Consider the following 22,564-nt stretch of genomic DNA (forward strand, 5'->3'; position numbering starts at 1 on the left):
TGAATTTAAAAATTTAAAACAAAATTTAAAAATACCCGTGTTTGTACAATGAAGCTACCTCTTGAATAAGTTAAATACACTTTTTTAAAAAAAAACATGTTGTATGTAAGTCCCAGATATAGGAAATTCCCTTTTTGCTGCTCTTATCCGTATTCAAAGACTGGCCAAACACACACAGCTGTCACTAAAGCAGTGTCAAGGCCTGCCAAGCAGGCAAGATTAGGACAGTAAAATGAGAACTTGCATACAGTAATGTCTAGTGCTGTCAAATATTTTTCATGTTACCACAGACATTCAGCTTCCTCTAAAACCTAAACAGAGGCGAACCCTGTAAGGATTCGCCCATGCCTGAATGCATGGCAATTTCTTTTTGGAACATATAAAGTGGGCATGGTCATCTGCAGAGAAACACCGCAGTTAATTTTATTCAACATATTTTATCCCATCTTTCTCTATAAAAAGGCTTATAGCCTATAAACAATTCCATAAAAATACTGTAAAACATCTCAGAATAAAACCCAGAATCCCTGAACTTCCAAGAGTATCGTAAACAACCCTGTTTAAAATCCCTGGAAAACAACCCTGCCGTACAGCTCTTCCTCCACTGGAAGAAAAGAGACTCTCCTCTAGGAACCCATTCTACAATAGAAGCTTAATGAAACCCTTTTTTGTATGCAACCAAGTGGTCCTTCACCTGCAAAACAGGCATTTAAGTTTAGGGGATCTGGAGCTACCACAAATAGCCTTTAAGGGAACAAGTGACACGGGGTGGAAATTTTCCCCAAACTAAAATTTTTCTAATGCTATATTTTCCCATGGAAAAGTTTCTGCCCACATATGTAAATACAGTCTGGCTGTTGTGCTGCAAATCCATCATGTTAGATGGGCTAAACCTGGAACACGAAGCACAGACAAGCCCCAGTGCTTGAACATGGTCTAGCTGCCTTCTTTGGCTAACATTATTAAATTCTGCTGACAATCTTAATTTTAATCAGAAAGTTTTTCGAATTAATTTTCCCGGAAAACCCGTGTTACTGACTGCACATTAGCCCACATTGTCATGATGGACCACTCAGGATAATTTAGGTGGGGGAGCTGTGTTGGTCTGCAGTAGGATAGCAGGATTTGAGTCCAGCGGCACCACAGAGACCAACAAGACTTTCAGGGTATGAGCTTTCGAGAGTCAGAGCTCCCTGACTCTGATCAGGGGCTCTGGTTTTTGGAAGCTCCTACCCTGAAAATCTTGTTGGTCTCTAAGGTGCCACTGGACTCAAATCCTGCCACTCAGAATAATGCTTCACCATCAGGACACCAGCACAGGAGAGAAACAAAAGCAGCAGGCAGCCCCATACTCAGGAGTTAAAGGAACTGGCCTCACCAAGAAACAGTGGAGGACTAATTCAGCAGCTCAAGGCTTGTACACAGCTACCTGTAGACAAGAAAGGGCCAAAAATGCATTGCTTCCCTTAGCGAACAAATGTTCTTGTGACTGTCAATGGAGCAGCAAAATGGGATCACCCACAACTAAAGGACGGTTTTTTACATAATGAGAGGGCCTCCAAGGTATGCAGATGAACTCGTAAAAGGGAAAGCCCTCAAAGCAGGCTCAAAAAGGACCGAATGTGCCTACTGCCCTAGAGGCATTAAATGTTGAAAGTAGCTGAATATTAACAGAAAAGACAAATTGAGGGGGAGGGAAAATTGGCCGAATATGAACTCTTCCTCGTCTGCTGTTGGGAGAGGCTTACAGTGAACTGCTAGACTTTTCTGTGTCCATCCACAGACCAGTGGCGGGAAGTGGCAAGGAGTGCTTTTGACCTGCTTGGGCTAGTTTACCAGAGGCCACCCTTTCTTGAGTCGACAGACCTAGTTACACCCATACATGCCCGCAACATCCCATTTGGAACAATGTTGCATGTTCTACATGAGGCTGCCTTTGAAGGCTGCCCAGAAACTTCAGCTGGCACAGAAAGCATCAACCAGAGTGTTAACCGGGGCTTTCAGATATAGGCCTAGGGCCTAGACAGAGCACCGCTTGGACTCATTGCAAGGGCCCACCTGAACCACTGTGCCCCCGCTGCCACTGATCCGTCTTGGACTGCCTAATATGGAAGGTCACTGAATCAGTCTCAAACTTCAGGTCCTGTGCCCTCAGTGCACACTCAGGCAGATCTGTGAGGGACTGGGGCACCAATTCTGCACCGACTCCACTTGCTTAAAGCGACAAAGTGCTGGTTTTCACCTAAACAGTCTGGGTCCAAAGTACCCCAAGGACTGCCTCCACTCATGTACATGTGCCGATGCTCTAGAGTTACATTCGGCTGCACGAAGGCCTCCTCAGAAGCAATCTCTAAACTCTGGAGCTCCCTTCCATTCAACCTCCTCACTACAGGCCTTTCTGTGTCAACTAAACACTATTCTACATGTCTCCCAGAACAGAAAGAAGTTTTCACCTCCGAGTTCAGTCTGTGTGAATTTGTTATTGAGTACTGTTATTTGTATTTTTCTTGTGAACCATCCCAAGCAATATTTTAAGGAAAGTAAATGTTTCAAACAAAATATACATGGTCTACAGCAAATACTACTGTAGGCTTAGAGATGTAAAGCAAGACCTGGGCCCAATAGTACCTTTCCAAGGTATGAGCTGAGAATCAAAGCTCCCTTAATCAGATAGAGATATAGCTGGAACTACTGAAACATTCACTGTGGCTCAGAGAACACTCCTGCAAGATAAATTGGTGGTGCTGCTGGCAGATAAGGATAAACGGATTACAATGCAAGTGGCAAAGTTTGTAACATCGGTAAACAAAATACAGTTAAGACTATGGAAGTAAGTTTTAATTTACTTGAAGGTATTAATAAGTTCCCTTTAGTAGTATTATACTACATGCTGTTATGGATTTTATGGATTTTAAGATCTTGATGGAGTTTTGTCAATTTCGGTTTAAATTTTATGATGTAGTCATTTGTATTAGTAATATTGTACTTTTCTTGTTATTTGCTATGGCTGTGCTGAAGCAATGAAGTATTGATTGATTGATTGACTCCATGTTAAAAGAAAGTCCCCAGACAACACCCTCACCCCATTTATAAATACTCAACTGAACTTTCTATCATATGACCATCTATGTTCTAAATCATTAAATATTAAGAGGACAACACAGAAACCTTTAGACTTAAACTTTACTCCGGTTAATGCTCAGCATGTGAGCGACACAAGATTCTTCTGACACACATTAACTTACTCCATGAACAGTCCTGCACACTGTGAAAAACAGAAGCAATTCTGTCTCCTTGGAGATGTTGCAGAACCGAACGAGAAAAGAGGTTTATAATTAGACTCTCTTTGGGAAAAGTAAGGAGCGTTTTTGACAAGTTTTTCCTTCTCCTTACATGAATACTGGAGAAGATACATTTTCTAAACCATATAAAGGAACCACTCAAGCCAAAATGCCCGATTTATCAGAAACAGAATCCTTCACCTTCTTTGCTTAGTGTTCCAGTGGTCAAGGGTATCTTTCTCTGGACACTTCTTTAAGATTTACTTAAGGAAAGAAGTAGAAATAGAGGCAACACTGCACAGCTCTCTGGAAAAACAACCAGTTGTTCTGATTGGCTTCTCATTATAAGGCTACCCTCACTTCCTCCATCATTTACACGCTTCTCAAGGACGCACTATGCATCTCAGAAAACTGCCACAATGACTGCTTGCGTTTCAGAAGCCAATGAATTAAATTAATTGCATTTCGGGTGAGGAATGGTAATTGTCCTGTATATTGGTAATATTTTGTCAGTATTTGTCTATTGTGCAGAGGGAGGAGAGAAGGAAGCAGAAAGCTTTACTCCTTGGCACCTAGAAACTTGGTGGGTTATAGTAAATCACATCGGGACAGAAAGAGGAAGATTACTGTTAAGCTAAGTTACTGGAGAGGGTTTTTCAAAGTTACTCCTGGCTCAAGAAGAAAAAGTCCTGGACAGCTGTTCATGGGCAAACACTGCTACTACTCTCAAGCAAATGTTTACTGAGGAACCAACTCCTGCAAGAATGCAAGTCCACTTTTTCATACACACAAGTAATTTAAGATGAGAGGTAACCTCCCCCCCGCCCCCCATCTCAACTTCAGTTCATAAAAAAGTGCAGCAACAGCAAGCAAGCCATTGGCTCTTACTGTTCCAGCGTTCCCTTTCTGCATTCTGTTCTTTCCCAAAGCAGCTCACAAGAATCAAAATCTTGTACAATGGACAGTTAAAACTGAATTCAAAACATTTCTCAGGGAGAAAATTTTCAGCTGGAGCTGGATCCAGAAATTATGGTAGGGTCCCTGGATATTTCCTGCCCCCTCCTCCCAATGGCCCTGATGACTGTTAGTAGCGTGGGGGGGGGGGGCGCGGGGGGGTGTCAGCTGCCTCTAGATCCAGGCATAATGATTTAATTTTTAATAGTCACCATGCCAGAGCCATCCCATTTTCCTTTGTCAACATTTCCCCACAGGCAACTGCATAGATTGCTAGACACTCTGTACTACTCTACCCTTCCTTCTTATAAATGGATTGAAGAGAGATGACCCTGCCTGCTTCCATTTTAGTGCTGGTACCAAGCCTGCATGTGGAAAGAGGTGCTGAGTTTCTGCAATGGCTGCTAGACCCAAAATCTTTGATGTGGATGGTTGACAGGTGTTTAATGCTTAGGGGAAGGCAGTCTAAGCTTAATGACCCCTGAGCATGTACAGAGTTGACAACTGATGCTGCTCCACTGCTGCCTTCTTAACAGAATGCAAAAAAAAGTTTACACAAATTTCCTTACTCTTATGCAGGGGTAGCACTCTCACAAATATGTTGTACAGTTAAAATGCCAAGTTTTTAATACACCACGTACACTGCTAAATAGACTGCAATGCAAAGCAGTTCATCTGCAGCGGATTTAGGAAAAGAAATCTGTAAACCTTGCTAATCAATAGCAAGGCTTAGTATTTTGCAATACTCACTTTCTAAATAATCACACTCTGTATCATGCCTATTATGCTATGTTCATTCTGTTCTCAGTAATCATACTTATATTACATTGCTCATTAGACATCTCTTCATATCAATTGTATTGGCTTACACTGTACTTATTAGATGTCTTTGAACGGACATTAATGACTTGCTTTGTATAGTCCACTTTGAGTCTCAGTGAGAAAGGCAGACTATATATACAGTAAATAGATCAATAAAAAGAAAAATCAGATTCTAAAAAGCATGACTGCAGATGCAGAAACAAGTTAAGCAAGCCAGGGAAAGACATTCCCAGGACTTGCCACTGAACAGGTACTTGGAGACTGTGCTGGATGCAAAGATGTTCCTCTTCTCCCAAAATGACACCTCTGGCTCCATTACAGCTTTATCCTTTTTTATAGATCCAGCAGAGTTACCCATGTCAGTCTGTAGTGGCAAAATAGTAAAGAGTCCATCTGACGAAGAGAGCTGTGGTTCTCAAAAGCTTATGCTACAATAAAATTGGCTAGTCTTAAAGGTGCCACTGGAGCCTTTTTTATAGAATGACAGAAACACTCAGAGGGAAAGCATATGTAAAGCTCAGTATTTTTAGGTGTGTTCCCTACTTCCAAGTCACAGTATTACTATTCTTCATTTTCTTGATTGTTTCCCCAACTTGGATCATTTTATTTTCAGACTGTGAATAATACTTTCATGTGCTTCCAAAAACAGGATATAGATTAAGAGAAAAGCTTGGTTTCATTTCCTTTCATTCTTAAAAAAAGTTAAAATAAAAACAAAAGTATGAATCCAATAACCAAAGAGTAGAGTAGTCAGCACTTTAGTTAGCCACAAATCTCATGTTAATAACTATTCCAGAACTTTATTAGTATATTGAAGGGAGGGAGGGGGGGACGCTACCATTTAAAATAGGAATGACTCATCTCTGGGACAGGAAACTCTAAAAATTAGATTAATATTCTTTTTGCCCAAAACAGCTGAATAAAACATACCATGTTTAGATGTTAGATACTAAAGATATGAAGTTTCTTACTAAATTTCCTGAATAATAGTGCTGTGTCTTATGTTAACAAACAAAAAAAAACAGCCTGCTCATTTTACAGAAAGCTCTTTTTTAACAGCAGATTTTAATGTGAGAACAAAATATGCAGTGCTGTGTGTCAGTTCTAGGCATTAACAATGTCTGGAAGAACAACATGTTGACCATTATGTTCAACAGATGTTATTCATTTAAAAGTTTGCTACATATGTACCACACCAGAGCTATGAAATATATGCAGAAAGCTGTGGGGTCAAACAAAGTTGATGAAGGAGGTCTAAGCAAGTGCTTTCAACTTAGCGACGACGCTTCTAACAAGTTTAAAGAGGTTTTGTTTTGTTTTTTTAGGTTTCATGACTGCTCAAAACACAAATCCTGAAAAAGAGCCAGTTTGGTGTAGTGGTTAAGAGCAGTGGGTTTGATCCTCCCACTCCTCCACATGAAGCCAGCTGGGTGACCTTGGGTCAGTCACAGCTCTCTGGAGCTCTCTCAGCCCCACCCACCTCCCAGGGGGATTGTTGTTGTGGGAAATGATAACAAACATACTTTGTAAACCCCTCTGAGTGGGCATTAAGTTGTCCTGAAGGGCGGTATATAAATCGAATGTTATTATTATTATAAACAGTAGTTCAGATGTCAATTCGCAACCTGAACATTAAAAATAGATTAGGAACTGATCCTTCAACATAGTAAGCTGTAACCAGTAAGACTACAGCTAACCATGAAAATAATATTTTGCATACTTTTCCTACCAAGACATTTTTGCCTAGAAGTACAACATGAACTGTACAGCAAGGAAGTTCCGTATGGGGTGGGGGCAGGAAGAGAGAAATCATAACAACTGTGGATTGTTTGTGGTTTATAGCCATCTGCTGTCGTTTGCATACATTCAGTCATTTGGTGTGGCCATATTTAGGATGTGGTGTACAATTTTAGACAACGCATCTCAGGAAGGATGTCATAAGAGGTGAGTATGGTACGCAAAGGGGGCAACTATTAAAAGGATGCAAGAATGACGGGAGATGCCTAGTTCAGGAAAGGAGAAGGCCAGAGGTGATAGCACTGAGCATGACTAATAATAATAATAATAATATTTGATTTATATACCGCCCTTCAGGACAACTTAATGCCCACTCAGAGCAGTTTACAAAGTATGTCATTATTATCCCCACAACAAAACACCCTGTGAGGTGGGTGGGACTGAGAGAGCTCTGAGAGAGCTGTGACTCACCCAAGGTCACCCAGCTGGCTTCAAGAGGAGGAGTGGGCAATCAAACCCGGCTCTCCAAGATTAGAGTCCCACGCTCTTAACCACTATTCCAAACTGGCTCTATGAAGTTACGAAGGGGAAAAGAAATGCCTCACACACAGAAAGTTAGATATCTAACAAAATAACGAGGTGGGGCTCAACTTTTCCAATGGCCTGTTCTTCCACCCCACATATGTAAATACAGGCTCTCTCTAGCTGTCAGGGCTGCTGTGCTGCAAACCAATCGTGCTAGGCGAGCTAAATGTGGGCTATGAAACATGGACAAACACCAGCTGGCTTTAGAAACAGACTGGACTCATTCATGAGGGAAAGAGCGAGTGTGGTTTATCCACACAGGATCTTCACAAAATTCATCAGCAGGATCTCAAGTAGTAGCAGAACGTTGTAAAGTCTGTATCTAACACCACATGGTAGCATACATGGGAACATGTCAGTGGGATTGCAATGTGTACCAGCAGCTGCTAGGACAGCATACCTTGGAGAACTATCTGACGATGTAACAGGAGATCTGACCGCACTCTGAAAAAACTCTAGGCTGAGTACTGCCTATGGGTCAAGCTGCAGCCTTGTAACTTCAGAAAAAAGATGGTGCAAGAGCCCCATTAAGATCACGAGAAGGGGCGTGTACTTCCCTGCCTGGAGGTTATGATAACTGGTGTATGGGAAGCATTTACTGGACACCCTGGAATTCATCACTGTTCTTCATTAAGAGGAAGAATATGGATGCAAATACAAGGAACCAATTTTACTTTAAATGACAAGTGCTGCAATACTCCACGTGGGTATCCAGCAAGCCCTCCCAGCAAGTTCCAGGACTATAGCGTGCCATTGTGCTGGAGGCTCATCAAATCATGAATTTTGGCAAACCTGAGAAGCGCTGCAAGACTTTCTCTTGGCACTCGTACAGAAGATGATGATTAAATGTTACAGAAAATTCCAATTACAGCTAAAATATTACATGTTTTAATCTTTGAGATGAGACGGATGAAAAATTTAAAATACTTCAGCAAACACAGGGAAGGTCCTCATTTCTAAAAAAACCTAACCAGACTGTCATCCGAAGTGTTTTTTTTTCTTTTCAGGATTCTTTTACATTTTTTAAAGGTATCCTTTCAACTTATCTGAAGACCTGCCTAAATGAATTCGCTGCTTAGCAAAACGTTTCATCACATGCTCTCCTTTAACTAAAAAGTGTGAGGGAAAAAAGGCAGGATTTACAGTCCAAACAGCCAATACATCTGGAAAGTCAAAGAAATAGGGAACAAAAATATCTTAAAAGCTTCCAAGAAAAAGGACCACACAGAACTGCAAGCAAGTCCATAAAAGTTACTTGCCTTTAAATGTATTAGCCTGATCACCCACATGTAAGTATTTGTGGCCCATCAACATCCTGCAAGAATGAACCATCTTTTTCCACTTTACAAAGCTTTCCTGCCCAACTGCCTCAAGACAGTCACTTACTGGTTGTAAGAACTACTCTGAAAGTTTGTCCTAAGCAGCGAACCCCTGTCTTCCAGAAATCAAATGAATGCCAAACCACTCCAGATTCCAGCCCATTGATCACTCCTTTGCCAAGACTACTTCTTCCCAAGAACTTTAAATAGCAAACAATTATAGACCAGGTTCAAGCCAAAAGTAAGATGAATGCCAGTTAATGTAACTGCCACAGACCATTCAATACCCATTTCACAGAATATCTGCGCTAAGCCAATGTAACGACTGTTCCCATTATAAAGACATGGCTCCTCACGAAGAACATCTGCCTCACGCTGCCCAGGTATTGGCAACCTTATGCCACTGCCATATAAAGGAGCAGACGAACTCAAATCATCCAAGAGCACAATGCCAGAGCAGTCTCTTGAAATGATCTTTTTGATTTATATGACTGTATGTCAGCTGTGCATGTAAATGATGTAATTTCATCAGTGCTGTCCCTTCAAGTTATTGTTAAAAATAGCACAGGCATGATACACTGATGAAATGGATCCACTCACAGTGAGGTAATGCAATAAATCAATGGTCTTTTCTAAGGAGCGTAACACAAGGAAGGAAGGAAAGCAGCTCTGCATTTTCTACTTGGTCTGGGTTGCTTTTGGTTGGGGGAATTGCTTGTTTAGAGAAAATAATGGTGTTTATTCAAGTTCTATCCAAATCTGGATAGCCGAGGTGAGCCTGATCTCATCAGATCTCAGAAGCTAAGCAGGATCGGCCTTGGTTAGTAATTGGATGGGAGACCTCCAATGAAGGCCAGGGTAACAGAGGCAGGCAGTGGCAAACTACCTCTGATAGTTTCTTGCCATGAAAACCCCACCAGGGGTCTCCATAAGTCAACTCTGACTTGAGAGCACCATACACACATTCAAGTTCTAACTAGAACATAAAAGAGATGATCCCAGTTGGGGATAAAGGTAATTACAGCTGCTGCTGAGTCATTCCTGTTCTACTAAATAAGTTATTTTGCTGCCTTCTTCATCCCACTGCACGTGATGGTAGGTTTCACCTCAAAAGCCTTTAAATCAGTAAAAGATTCACCGCCTCCCCCTTCCTGAACCTATTTGGCTTTTAACCTCTTTTGCTCCTCGACCTCATACGTCTAAAGCAGATCATAACTTTGCATTTATTTTTTAGAACTACATTAATAACTATCCTTATCAACAGATACATTATGAAAATAAAATATGCCATTATTTCTTGCTTACATACTAGCTTTGCATTGTTTTTTTTCCACTGCCATAGTTCAGCAGCTAACAACGCAACACCAGCTTTAGAATAGCAAACACAGACATTTCCATACTCCACGAGACCAGAAAGGAGTCCCTACAGCTCCCTTCTGCTAAGCAAAGCATCTTCCTTCAGAACAGCAGACTCGTCTACTAGGAGTCAGACTCGCAGAATCCATATATTGTAAAAACCACTAAAGAGGCGGAGAGGACGCCACATATACCACCTCACAAAAGAAACTGTAAACATCAATTTTGCCATGATTTCAAGAGATTAGAAGCTGTCACATTTTCAATATGCTCATAGAGATACGTTTTAAAAGGTCATTTGTGAGGAAGTCCTCTGAAGCAAAAATAAGGATAGTCCTGATAGTTTGTACAGAATAAGGATAGTATTAGAAGTTTGTACTTTCTACAGTTTGCCACTCTATTGTAAGAGCTTACTGAATGCTGATTGCATTTTGACATCTGGTTTAATGTACTTTATCCCACACTATGCTTTTTGGAAAATATGCTGTGGTCAAGACCACATCTGGCACAGTGCTAAGACAGGCTACATTCACAGTGCTCTGCTACTTGGAATTCGTATCTTCATGGACATTAAATCTTACCTTTCTCAATGATGGGAATTACATCTACCAAACTTTGAACAAGTTATTTTTTATTTACTGTTTTTATAATCAAGACAAGCTTTAGACCATTTAAAGTTCTGATATTCCATAATTTATTTCATCACTGTCAGAGAGATTCTAGTTGAATTTTTCCTGTGCATGTATTCCCATGGGCACGAAATGATCAATTTCAACTCTTATGGAAATTCACTCAGTTTACTATGCACATCACATGACAGAAGATGAACTTCAGCACCAACTAAATGTCTTGGAATCATTTAACAGAGTGAAAATTAACTCTCATGCTTCAAAAGCAAATTCACGAAGTTTAATGCCTACACACATTACACAAGCAACAACATTAACAAGGAGAGCTAGGCCTGCAATGAAGCTGTAAGATTTTCTATTACAAACCAAGAACTGTGTTAAATATGAAATACAAGTTGTTTTTAATTAGATTCTTCATTTAGTTCCTTCTTTATTATTCTCTTTACTTTTGTAAAGGTCTGATCTTTCTTAGACTATAAGTCTGCTGGCAAGGTTATTTTTTTAATGTAATTTCTGTACCACACACTTTGTTTTTAAAGAGGGTTATCAATAATATAACCATTATTATTTAGAAAGGGGAAATAAAAAAAACATTCTAAGATGTTATGGAAAGGCTTTTGTAATTTGCCAGTGCCACTTTAAACACAAAAACAAAAAGCCTTTCCAAGAGCCAGAACAAGTTAAAGGGTTTTTTTTTTTGCCAAACGTTATGTTATAAAATGGCAAATAGAAAAGCACCTTATCTCTACAAATGTTGCCCTGATGTGGGAAGTGAATAACCTGAAGGAAAAATGCACTACAAGCATGAAGACTGCCATCTTCAAGATGTACATCAGACACGAAGGACTGGGACACTTCCCAGTTTCAGCCAAAAGGAGCCGGGTGGACAAGTAACTGAAAAGCATCAAAGGTGTTGAAGGAGAAGTTCATCCAGACACTGAAGGTCAACGCAGCAGGGTTCTGCTCTACTTGCTTGGGACACATTTAGCAGTTGCGCAGCAAGGCTCTCTTTGAGCTGCAACAACTAGAGCAGGGACAATGACCTGGCTATAGTTCTATTTGTGCGAACCAGAAATAATGACGCCAGATCTGTACGTGGCCAAGAAATAAAATAACGAGTATCATAGCCCAGTCTCAAGCTTTGCTTGCCCCAACTACTGACTAGTTAGTTCCACTTTGGGGCTTCTGAATGAAATAAAAAAAGAATGCATGACAGATTGCGGAAAATTAACCCTTGCATGTTAACATGCCTTCCACTGGTTACTCAAAAGCTGCTAGCGCTAGGGCTACTTTAAGTCAGTTCATGGCTTTAGAACTGGAGCAGCTAAAGTTAGTGTTAACTGACTTCTTCATATAGAACCTGTAACAATATGAAATAAAGTAAAACAGTGAAGGGGAAAATATATTTTCTCTCTCTATTGCTATCTTGATGAACCAACCAAAAAGAATACTTATAGAAGTATCCATTTCCGGTTTTTACCAGAACTGAACTAACTACTCAAAACATGAACGGGCATCAGGCGATGCCTTAGTGACTTACGTTGGAATAAGATCGTTAATTTTCATAGATAATTTAGAGCCTACTTTATCGAATGCACATAGCAGGTTCTTACTTCATTTATATATGAGGCTAAGTACAAAATTTACATTAGAGTCAAGGGACTCTCTACAATAAACTAACAACATCCACTCCTTTAGAATTATATCAGATAGCTTTGCTCAGTTATACATTTTGGGAACGGACCCCACAGATCTGTATTTTAATCTCCCATGTCAAGGGAAGATTCCTTCCACTGCAGTAAAGTGCCTCCACTAGTTGAGCAGACACACAGAATCCACTCTTTGCTTTTAAATTTCTGACAAGATTTATAAGTGAAGAAACTGACGTTCCAATAGGACCGTTATGTCTGCTTATAACAACTGAAATTTCATAGGCTGTGTTACAAGTACAAAGAGTCACAGAAGAACAGCAAAAGGACTTGGTTTCACACTTAAAACAAAGCAGAATTTTAGACTGGAATTCTTTTCAGAAAACTGGGGTGTCTAGCTGCTATTTGAGGGTTGTGTGTGGAAATGTTAAACCCAAGCAAAACAACTTTGCTGACCAACAAAATTTATGCGCACAAATTGTCCTACAGACAGTAGGTATTACTTCTTTGTTTAGTAATCAACCCCATCACAGTTGCCACATAGAATGTTAAACATTTTAAAGTGGACAGAAATATAATTTGTCTAAAAACTGCTCCTCCAACAATATTTTGCAAAACCTGTGGATGCACCTTTAGAGTGTTTCCCTGAAGGCCTCTTCGGTAGTGACTCCTCAATGGAATGTGCTGATGTATGTAGTGCATTTTCTAAACTGTTACCAACACTGTTTATGGGGGTCTCAGATCGTGGAGTGACCTAGGGAAGAAGAAAAACACAAGAAACAAAATGGTCAGCTTCAGTTCTCAGAAATATAATCTTCTCAAAGTCTACGACATTAATAAGTTATTTCTTTACTTGAAAGCAGTTTTTTTTTAAAAAAATCATAACTGCCTTTGTGAAGCATAGAAAGTGATGGTGTTAAAGATCAGAGAAAATTGCCCTTTGAAAATCTAAAAATACATACAACCTGGTTCGCACTCAAATTAGGCCTGGCTTTACAGTTCTCCCAGCTGCAGAGGGTCCTTCACTTCCTCAATGTAACTCTACTTGGAAAATATTAAATCTTGCTCTCCTTTCATAACCACCATCAGTTTAACTAATATGCTGTCCAACTCACTCTATAAAAAAAACCATGCACATGCATGCGAGCGCGCGCGCACACACACACACACACACACAATATAAACAAAGACCCTGATCAGTTCCAAAAGCAGTACTTTAAACAACTTGTGTTTTGGTTGGGGCTTGCTACAACTGTTTAGTAACTTTTTCCACTGAGTGCCATATCCTCTGATATAACATATGTTTGAGATTCCTCAGAAGAACTAAAAGCAATGGAAGAAAAGTTTATAACCAGGACTGTGTCTTGAAAGGCCCTTCCCTTTTTAAAGTTACAGAACGTGATCGTCAGAACACACACTGTGATACACATTACCTTTCAAAACAATTCCATATTCCCCAAAGGCTCATTTTTACTACTTTTAGCCACAAAAGATCTTCTGCACCCCACCCCACCCAGTGCAGAGGCAAGGCAGCCAGCTCATGCTAGGATCCCTGGCTTCCAGTGGTGACAGTGAAATTTGACCCTTGCCAACAAAGCCCATGGACTTGCTGTCTCTCATGGCTGCTCAAATCCTTCACCTGTTGAGAACCTCTGCCCCCTTCCATGCAGCAGCAAGACCTGTTTTGCCCGGTGACACCTACCATTCCTGAGCCACGCAAGAACCAGAGCAGTGCTCGGTAATGCAGTCCCGTTGGCAACGCCAGCCTCCACTGGCCACCCCCCTCCTTTTTCACACATCGTGTTTACCTTTTTTTTCAAACCTGGCTGTGATGCTTTCTCTCGACTTTGGATGGCCATTCTGCCATGGAATTCACTGGATGGCCCGAGGCCACTCACACTGAGTAACCTACCTCGTAGGGTTCTTGTGAGGATAAAAAGGAGGAGGGAAGAGAACAATGTCTGTGTCGCTGGGCTCTTTGGAAGAAATCTCAAGTAAAAAATACACTAAACAAATAGATGCAGCACCAGCCTGTCCAGCACAGGCAGGCACGCCACCACTTCAGCGGGAGGAACGGGGCGCCAAGCCATTCACAACAGGGCAGGAGATGCTTTGCCAGTCTTGGCTGCCCTTCCACCACTGCGACCCATTCCCGGCCTCTTTCATACTATACTGGCCTCAAGAGGGGAGCTGCTGTTGGTGCCTACAGCGCCACACCCTTGCTCCCCTCAGCCCAGGTCGGAGGGCGGCAATAACTCAGCAGCTGAGCACTAGTTAGTGTCGAGAGAGGCTGGATACTCTAGAGCTCAGCAGTGGCACTGGGAAGGGTTGGAAGCATGCACGGGTCAATAGAGCGCTGTGTGAGAAAAGCCTTTTTTGTTTCCATTTTTATACTACCATGCTAATGAAAAAAATATATTTTAAAAGATACTGTGAGACTTCAATTTGGAGCAAAGTAGTAATCAGAAGAGCTCAATGCCAGTTGCTTTCCAGAAGGAAACAAGTGAAGGAAATTATTAATTAAATACTGGTAGGAAGACTTAAGTTTAAGATGCAATTCTGAACATATTTCCTAGATACTATATCCCACTGAACTAAATGGGACTCACCTCTGAGTAAACCTGTTTAGGGGCATACAGAAAGGCTGCTCTGTCCTCTTTTTCCTTTTTAATGGGCCCAGGCACTGTGGAATTGTAATGAGCTATCCCACTGTAGGTAGTACTGTGTGAACCACAGTTATAATCCCAGTTCCATGCAATTGCAATGCTTCTGGATCCTAGCGTGGAAAGGACTCACAAAACAACCGTGCTAGGTAGGAACCACTGGCAACCAGCACAATGAATAGTCTGGTCAACATCAGGATTTTTTTCTCCAATATTAAAAAGATATTTTAGACAAGAATAACAGGCTAAAATTGACTTCGCTTTAAAACAAAAGCAAAACAACTGAGCAATACAGCCCGGAAAACCCACAACAACCATCGTTCTCCGGCCGTGAAAGCCTTCAACAATACAAAAAACAGTGGTGCTGTAGCACCTTAAAGACCATAACTTGACAGTAATTTACACACACACACAAACACACACTTTTTTATGGTGGCATAAACTTTTGTGGACTAAAGACCACTTCAACAGGTTTATAATACTGCCGTTTGCTTTACAGCAACAGGCCAACAGGGCCACCCCTCAAAAAGTGACAAGAAGATTTTAAAAAGCAAATTTAAATGAAAAATTAGTCAAAGCTCATTGCCAACTTAAAATAGTTGTCATCACCCAGACTAGTTAATCAAAGAGCACAGGCAATTGTAACGAGATTGATTAATCACAGCGTATCTTTTTAGACAACTATAGCATCATATACGGCTCAGTATAGGCTTATTATTTTCAATCTCTTAACCACAGTTAAGAAAGCAAAATATGTTTCCCTCCTTTCACCCTCCCTTTTATTAGTATGTATTAGCCATGGTGTAGCCTTATGCTATCTTTTGGTGCTGTGATTAACGTTAACCAGAATTTCTTCTTGACACCCAGGGTCTGCAAGGATTTGCACACTTCCGACTACAAACTGAGAGATCTGCAGTTTGCACCAATATAGACATTTTACCACACTTAAAGCAAATAATGGAAAGAAACCATGCAGAAGAGAGGGAGCGCGCCTGCGCGCCTGCTGCATGCGCATCTCCTAACTATTGCCAGGGAACTCCAAAAAGTGAAGTCTGTAATAGGCCCTCGCAAGCTGTTTATATGTCTCCATTTCAAAATAACAGTGTTCAAGTAAGAAGCACTTTCGTATTTGACATAGTTAGAGCTTGTTATACTATCACAATACAGTGTTAGGTATTGTTGCTGACAGGAGTTTTTCAACAGTCAATGATTCGCAGCATCTAAGTAAAGCATATAAATAAGACTGAAATGTGCTTCTGTAATACGCTACATTTCTTCTCCAGATCTCCCCCAAATTCTGTTGTACTGTTATCTAATATTCCTTATTGATCCTATCTACTTTTAACTGCTCTGGAGTATTAGACTTCCATATTTTATTTTTATTTCAACTGCTAATATGCAAAGGTTGTCCCAAACATGCTGAGCTTCGTAGCAAAGATTTTTTGTATTAAAAATGTTTATCAGTTATCTAAACAGAAGTGGGCTGATCTAGAGAAGGGAAGTGGAAAGGAACTTAGAAGAGTCCTGAAAGGACGGCAGTTGTTGACAGGAAGGGGCATCCAGCCATGAAGGCCACAGTTAAGGTAATGCAAACAGGACGGCTTCCACTGCTTTCTTTTCCCAGACTCTTGTAGTTCTAAGATGCAATTCAAACTACCTTCTTTAAACAGCATAAGTGAGTCCAGAGGAACTGTAAACTATCTGCTCCACATGATATAATCTTTATTGCAAATTCCTATCGTACCCATCACTGTGGCACACAACCACATTTTTAATACCATCATGTGGTAAACACCATCTGAAGACATTAGATCTTCTGTCCTATGTTGTAAAGCCAAAAGGAAGCTCTTTGTTCAAGCAGTCCCCAACACAAGGATTCTCCTTGCAGAGTCTGTTCAACTCAGCACACTTCCTGGCTGTTCCTACAAGCCCTGGGTATGGCATGAAATGCACTTCACCTCCTATTTGGCAGTGTCTCAAGCAAAGTTAGGCAACTATTTTTTTCCTCTTCTGAAGGAAAGATTTTCACAGTGAGGTAGCATTCAAACACCCGTGAATACAAAACACTGTGCAGAAGAGCGTGAATGGGCCTTCAGGATATTGCTGTGGTATTTAAAGGGTGTTTGAGAAATGCAAACAGATTCTCTAGCTACAGATTCAAGCCAATTTCCTAGCCTCAAAATATCTGGTCTCAAGAAGTCAGTTCATTCCAACAAGCGAAGCGCCATTCTTTTTAAAAAGCACAATGATTATATTCACCATGATGACAGAAAATCCTTATGTGTTTCTTTAAAACACATGAAATAAGAGCAGACTGAGCACTTGAGCTATTGGGATCCATCAATACCATTTCTTCAGTTCTATGTTTGTATACCACCCACCACAAGTTTTCTTTTCTTCTTCTCTTTGGCACAGGCTGGGGAAATGAGTACTCAACAAAGTAAACAAGCACAATCAGGTGGAAGTTTACATTCAAATACTGTCTGTCAGTCTCACAATAAGTCAGACTGTGCCGAACCCCTGAAATGGAATCACATTTGCACAGTGCAAGCCCAAAAGCAGAGATCTGGGAAAGTTATGCCATTTAGTAACCTATTCAAGGACTTCTGATGTAATTTCCACAGCCCTTACATTAAGATCCTAGGTTTACATTAGCAAATCAGAATGACAAAGGAAGAATTAACCTTGTTTTCAGGCCATTTGAGACTTGAGAAGCTGGAGATTTAATGTACACACATTCCATCTGCAATTATATCCTTCCTCATTTTTTATCTGCATCTTACTTGCAAATCAAAAACACCTTAAACGTCTCATCCTCCCTACTCACTGATCCGATTCATTGTGGTACAAGTAACAACAATGTAAGTAAATGCTAAAGTGTACACTGGACAGACAACATGCTCCTTCAAAGTTTTCAGCTAAGGGATCACAGTTCTAAGGACATCTGCAGGTAATAACTCCAACCTGTCACTCCACTTTAGCAGAAACCAAGCGCACAGATTTCACTTCATTATTGCACATCTTCAAGCACAATTACTTGTCTGTTTGGTTAAGAAGCTTCTCTTCAGGTCACAACCAACACAACTTCCCAACCCACTTTGCTCCTTAATGGTATTTCCTTCTTAATCCCTTTAGAAAGACTGATTAGTCACTCCAGGTTCAAAACAAAATCTTTCCTCTCTCCTCTTCAAGAATCTAACCCAAGCAGGCAATCATTCTCTCAGCCAACACTTATCCCATGAGTGCCAGCAGCAATTGGTTACCCATTCCACAGCGCAGCCACTGCTGACCAGCTTCTGGTCAAAAGGTACTGAATCCTCAGCCCTATGAGGAAAAAGCAGGGAGATTAGATGTTGCCATTTCTTCCTTCTTAGTACTACAGAGATGGGAAAGCTGCACCTGTTGAGCCAAAGGAAGCCCATACATTCTTCAAAGCTATCTTTGGCATACCTCATGTTCTTATACATGTTGTACACTTGGAATGTTCACACCAGAACTTTGAACACTAGGACAGCTGTTGATCAGAGAAAGCCCCCCAACCCAAATTCTGAAAGGATGCTACCTTCTCTTTTACACACAATCCCCAGTTGTCAAGTCTCCTTTCTATTACTCCACAAAAGGAGGGAGCTTCAAGAAGTATATATGAGAGTGTGAAGGGGAGGGGGACCATGGAAAGTGGAGAAGCAGCTGGATGACAAGAGAAGGACAGGCTCAAAGGCAAAATCACTTATCAGCCACAACTGCAAGGCTCTCTTTCCTAGATACATTGTAAAGGGCCAACCTTTCCTCAGCTATAATATTCATCAAGAATATCACCCTTGTCCTCTCAACAAGCCCTGGAAAAAAGATGCAGGGACACAGTCGTAAGGATGTACCCACCTTGTGGCAACCAGGACATGTTCCCATGGGGTTAGTCACAGAAGTGCTGTGGGTTTTGCTGGTACTAGCAATGATGTTGTGAATCTTGGTGAGTTCCTGTCTCAACACCTGTTTTTGGTGGAAGCTAAAGGCAGGATGATTGGAGGCCATGGTGAAGAGCAGCAAAAATTCATCCCCCGTCCGTCCCTCATTGAGCTGCAGTCCGTAGTTGTGGATAACAGAGTCAATGTGGGTGAGAGTCCGGAAGAGGACCCCCGCCGCCTCCCGGTGGGATGACCCCAAGAGAGCCAGTGAGACTAACAGCTTGCTGCGCACCACCTCATCCGTCAGGTTAGTGAGGCTGCCCAGGTCGGCAGGGTTGTTTGCCTTGATTTCCGAATCTCGCAGCGAGTGGTAGTCCTTGCGAGCCAGGTCTTCTAGGCAGGCGCCCAGGAAGCGCAACTCGAGGGGGATGCAGAGGTCTAGCAGGCCGCAGAGGAACTCCACCCGTTGAGGAGAGGGCAGCTCGGAGAACCAGCGGTACACACTTTCTCTCTGCAGCCGTGGGCACCGCTTCTCTACCATACTGCTGGCTGTGGCTTCCAAAGGCAGCAGGGCCCCCTGCTTCCAGGGTCGGAGGGCAACTGCAAACAGGGTCGTGCAGAAGAAATATGGAAGAGGATCAGGCCTTAAGGAGACTCAGCTGCGAGGGGTGAAGACTGGATCTGGGTGCAGAACCCAGGCAGAGCCAAAGGCCAAACCAGTTCAGAGGGATACAGACAAGACCAGGGAGACCCAAAGACCGAACCAGCTAATAGGGACAAAGACCGGACAAGGGCGATCCAAAAGCTGGACCAGCTCAGAAAGACAAAGACTGGACCCCAGAGCCCCCCAGCTGCCCAAGGTCTTGAAGAGGCAGCGCAAACACCCCCATGCAATTGGGGGGGTCAATGCAGGGCCCCCTCCAACATCAGCCCCCCCAAAAGGGAATGGAAAGAGAGGGAATGTGGAGGGGGACAGAGGGTTAGGAATTGGGGGTGATGTTGGGGCACACCTGACAGTTTGGGGGGGGAGAAGAGCTTCTGAGAGGAGATGGGGGCTAATTTTATTAGAGGAAGGAAGCCAATTTTATTGGGGGGAAGCAATTCTATTTTGGGGGAAGGAGGCGCCCTCTGAAGGCCCTGGAGGGTCCCAGACAGCGGGGGGGGGATCAAAGGGGGCCCTAAGGGATGGGGGAGGGGAGAAGGCAATGCCTGCGGGGGGAGGGCCCCAAGCGAGCTGCCCGGGCCCGGGTGGGCCTCACGCGTGGCGCCCGAGCTCGTGTGAAGCCCCCTCGGGATCGAGGCCGGGGCGCGCGTTGGGCGGCTGAGGGGACCCCTCCGGCCCGCTCCGCCTCACGGGGCGGCGCCCTCCCCCCTCCTCATCGCGGGTCCTGCCATCCCTCTCCGCGGCCGGGCCGAGGGCACAGCCCGCCTCCGCCCCTCTCGCTCGCTTCGTTTCCCGCCGCCTCCGCCCGCCCCGGCCCCGCCCGCCCCGGTGCCAACGGCCGCCCGCGCGACAAATAATCCCCCCTCCGCGGTCGGCGGGAGGCGGAGGCGCACGCGCCGGTTCCGTTATGCGCGCGAGGGTGGTGAGGCTCGGAGGGCGGAGGGATCCGGCCGGCTGGAGAGGAGGGGGAGGAGGCCGGGACTCGCTCGCTCGCGAAGCCCCGCCCACCCCCGCTCTGCCGCGTCGCGATTGGCCGCCGCTTCTCCGCCCTCCCCACTCTCATTCCTCTCTTCCCTCCTCGACACCCAGCTAACGGTCGAGAGCGGTGGTCGTCAATCAAGCTCCTCAAGTCCCGCCCCGAAGGCCCGGCCGTGATTGGGCCAAGCGCTAGCCGGGCGGGGCCACTACAACGCAGCGTTTTCTGTGTTTGGACACGGCAGAAAGGGATGCGCGGGGAGGGGCGGGGGGAGTGAGAGAGCGCTGGTTGCCTAGCGACGGGGAGAGGCGGGAGAGCGGCCTGGGACTAGAGGGAAGGTAGTGGTTGCTGGGCGATGGGAGGGGGAAGTGGAGGTTGCCTAGCAACCAAGGCTGCCAAGATGGCTAGGCGCCGAAAGAACGGGTGATGGCCTACACACCTTGGGTTGCCAACCTCCAGGTCGTACCTGGATATCTCTTCAAATTACAATTGATGTTCAGGCAGCAGTTCCTCTGGAGAAAATGGCTGCATTGCAAGATACACACACACACACACACGTGTTGTATATGTATATGTATACGTATATGTGTGTTCCGTCTCTTCCGTCCCCAGATACCACCCTCAAATCTCCAAAAATTTTCCACCTCAGAGTTGGCAACCGCAGCCAGGTGGGCCTGGAGATATCTAGGAACTGGAGAGATCAATTCCCCTGGGAGATAAAATCAAAAAGAGTCCAGTAGCACCTTTAAGACTAACCAATTTTATTGTAGCATAAGCTTTCGAGAATCAAGTTCTCTTCGTCAGATGCCTGATACAGAGACTGGACAAACACAGAAGAGCAGGAGAGAGAAGAGAGGCGGCAATTAGAGGGGGAGGGGGAGGGAGCAATCAAAACATTCCTTTGCTAGTATATGTAAACATCTCCTTTTGGTGTGTGGACTCTTTTTGATTTTGCTACCACAGACTAACACGGCTAACTCCTCTGCACCTGGGAGATAAGGTTGCCAACTCTGGATTAGGAATTCTCTGGAGATTTGGAGATGGAGATACAGAAGTTTGGGGAGCAGGGAACCTAAGAAAAGTATAATGCCACAGAGTCCACCTTCCAAAGCAGCCATTTTTTCCCTGGGAACTGTGGTCTGGAGATCAGTTGTAATTCTGGGAGATCTCCTGGCCTCACCTGGTGGTTGGCAACCCTACCTGGAGAAAATGGCTGCTTTGGAGGCTGTGGAGGTTATTCCTCATGAGACTGTTCCCTCCCTTCTTTCCCCCGCCTTTCCCAGACTCAACCTCCAAACCTCCAGGAATTTCCCAACCAGTAACTGGCACCTTACAACCCTACCTACACTCCACAGCCCCCAAATCCCAGGATGTACGCCTGAGAAAAACCCTGAAATTTGGAATACATTTTGGTGTTGTCCAAACCCTGCTTGGTGATGTTTTCAATTTGCTGAAAGGACAAGGAACAGAGAGAGTTGCCTTATATTGCCATGTCCCTTCTAATCTAATAGGCAGGGGCTTTCCAAAATCTCATGAATCATGTCTAAATAGAAGTAAAGAATTTAAATCAGGAAAATACAGGAATATTGAAAGGACAGAGAATTTTACTGTAATTAGAGTCAGGCAAATTCATATGAGGGAGAAAAAGAATATAAAAGCTCATCAGTGGTTTAAAAGATGGTTTTGGTTTGAAGAAACAAACCCTCCGGAGCCGTCAAGTGGTTATGGCATTGGAAGCCTTGTGAGCGTGGCTTGGAATTCTCTGCAACGCTGAGACGTTCTATTGCAAACATAAAAGGGTTCCTCAGAAAAGAAGGAATTGCGGAGAGGGTTCCATCAAGGATGAAAGGTTAAAAACTATTTCCATGAGAGAACTCCTTGGGGAAAGGAATAAGCAGCCGTGGATCCTGGTTCCGAGAAGGATGGCAACTTCCAGTACAGCACGTTAATTAAATCACGGGAGCATTTCTATCACTTTTGTTTCCGAAAGTGAACACGCATGTGGCCACGAACAGCCGTCATTATTC

The 22,564-nt window shown here is 43.2% G+C and overlaps 1 protein-coding gene across 1 annotated transcript in view; it reads right to left on the reverse strand.

Moving 5' to 3' along the window:
• ZCCHC14 (zinc finger CCHC-type containing 14) overlaps positions 1-20,103 on the reverse strand; it is a 39,157-nt gene extending 19,054 nt beyond the window's left edge. Inside the window, exons 1-2 of the mRNA XM_055000175.1 lie at positions 18,875-20,103; positions 12,963-13,086 (exon numbers count right to left, since the gene is read on the reverse strand). Of these exons, the coding sequence (XP_054856150.1) occupies positions 12,963-13,086; positions 18,875-19,438 (688 nt within the window). The 5' untranslated portion in view covers positions 19,439-20,103. The remainder of the gene's footprint in view (positions 1-12,962; positions 13,087-18,874) is intronic.
• Positions 20,104-22,564: the final 2,461 nt, after the last annotated feature.

The sequence above is a fragment of the Eublepharis macularius genome, chromosome 16 (genome assembly GCF_028583425.1).
Source record: "Eublepharis macularius isolate TG4126 chromosome 16, MPM_Emac_v1.0, whole genome shotgun sequence".
NCBI lineage: Eukaryota > Metazoa > Chordata > Lepidosauria > Squamata > Eublepharidae > Eublepharis > Eublepharis macularius.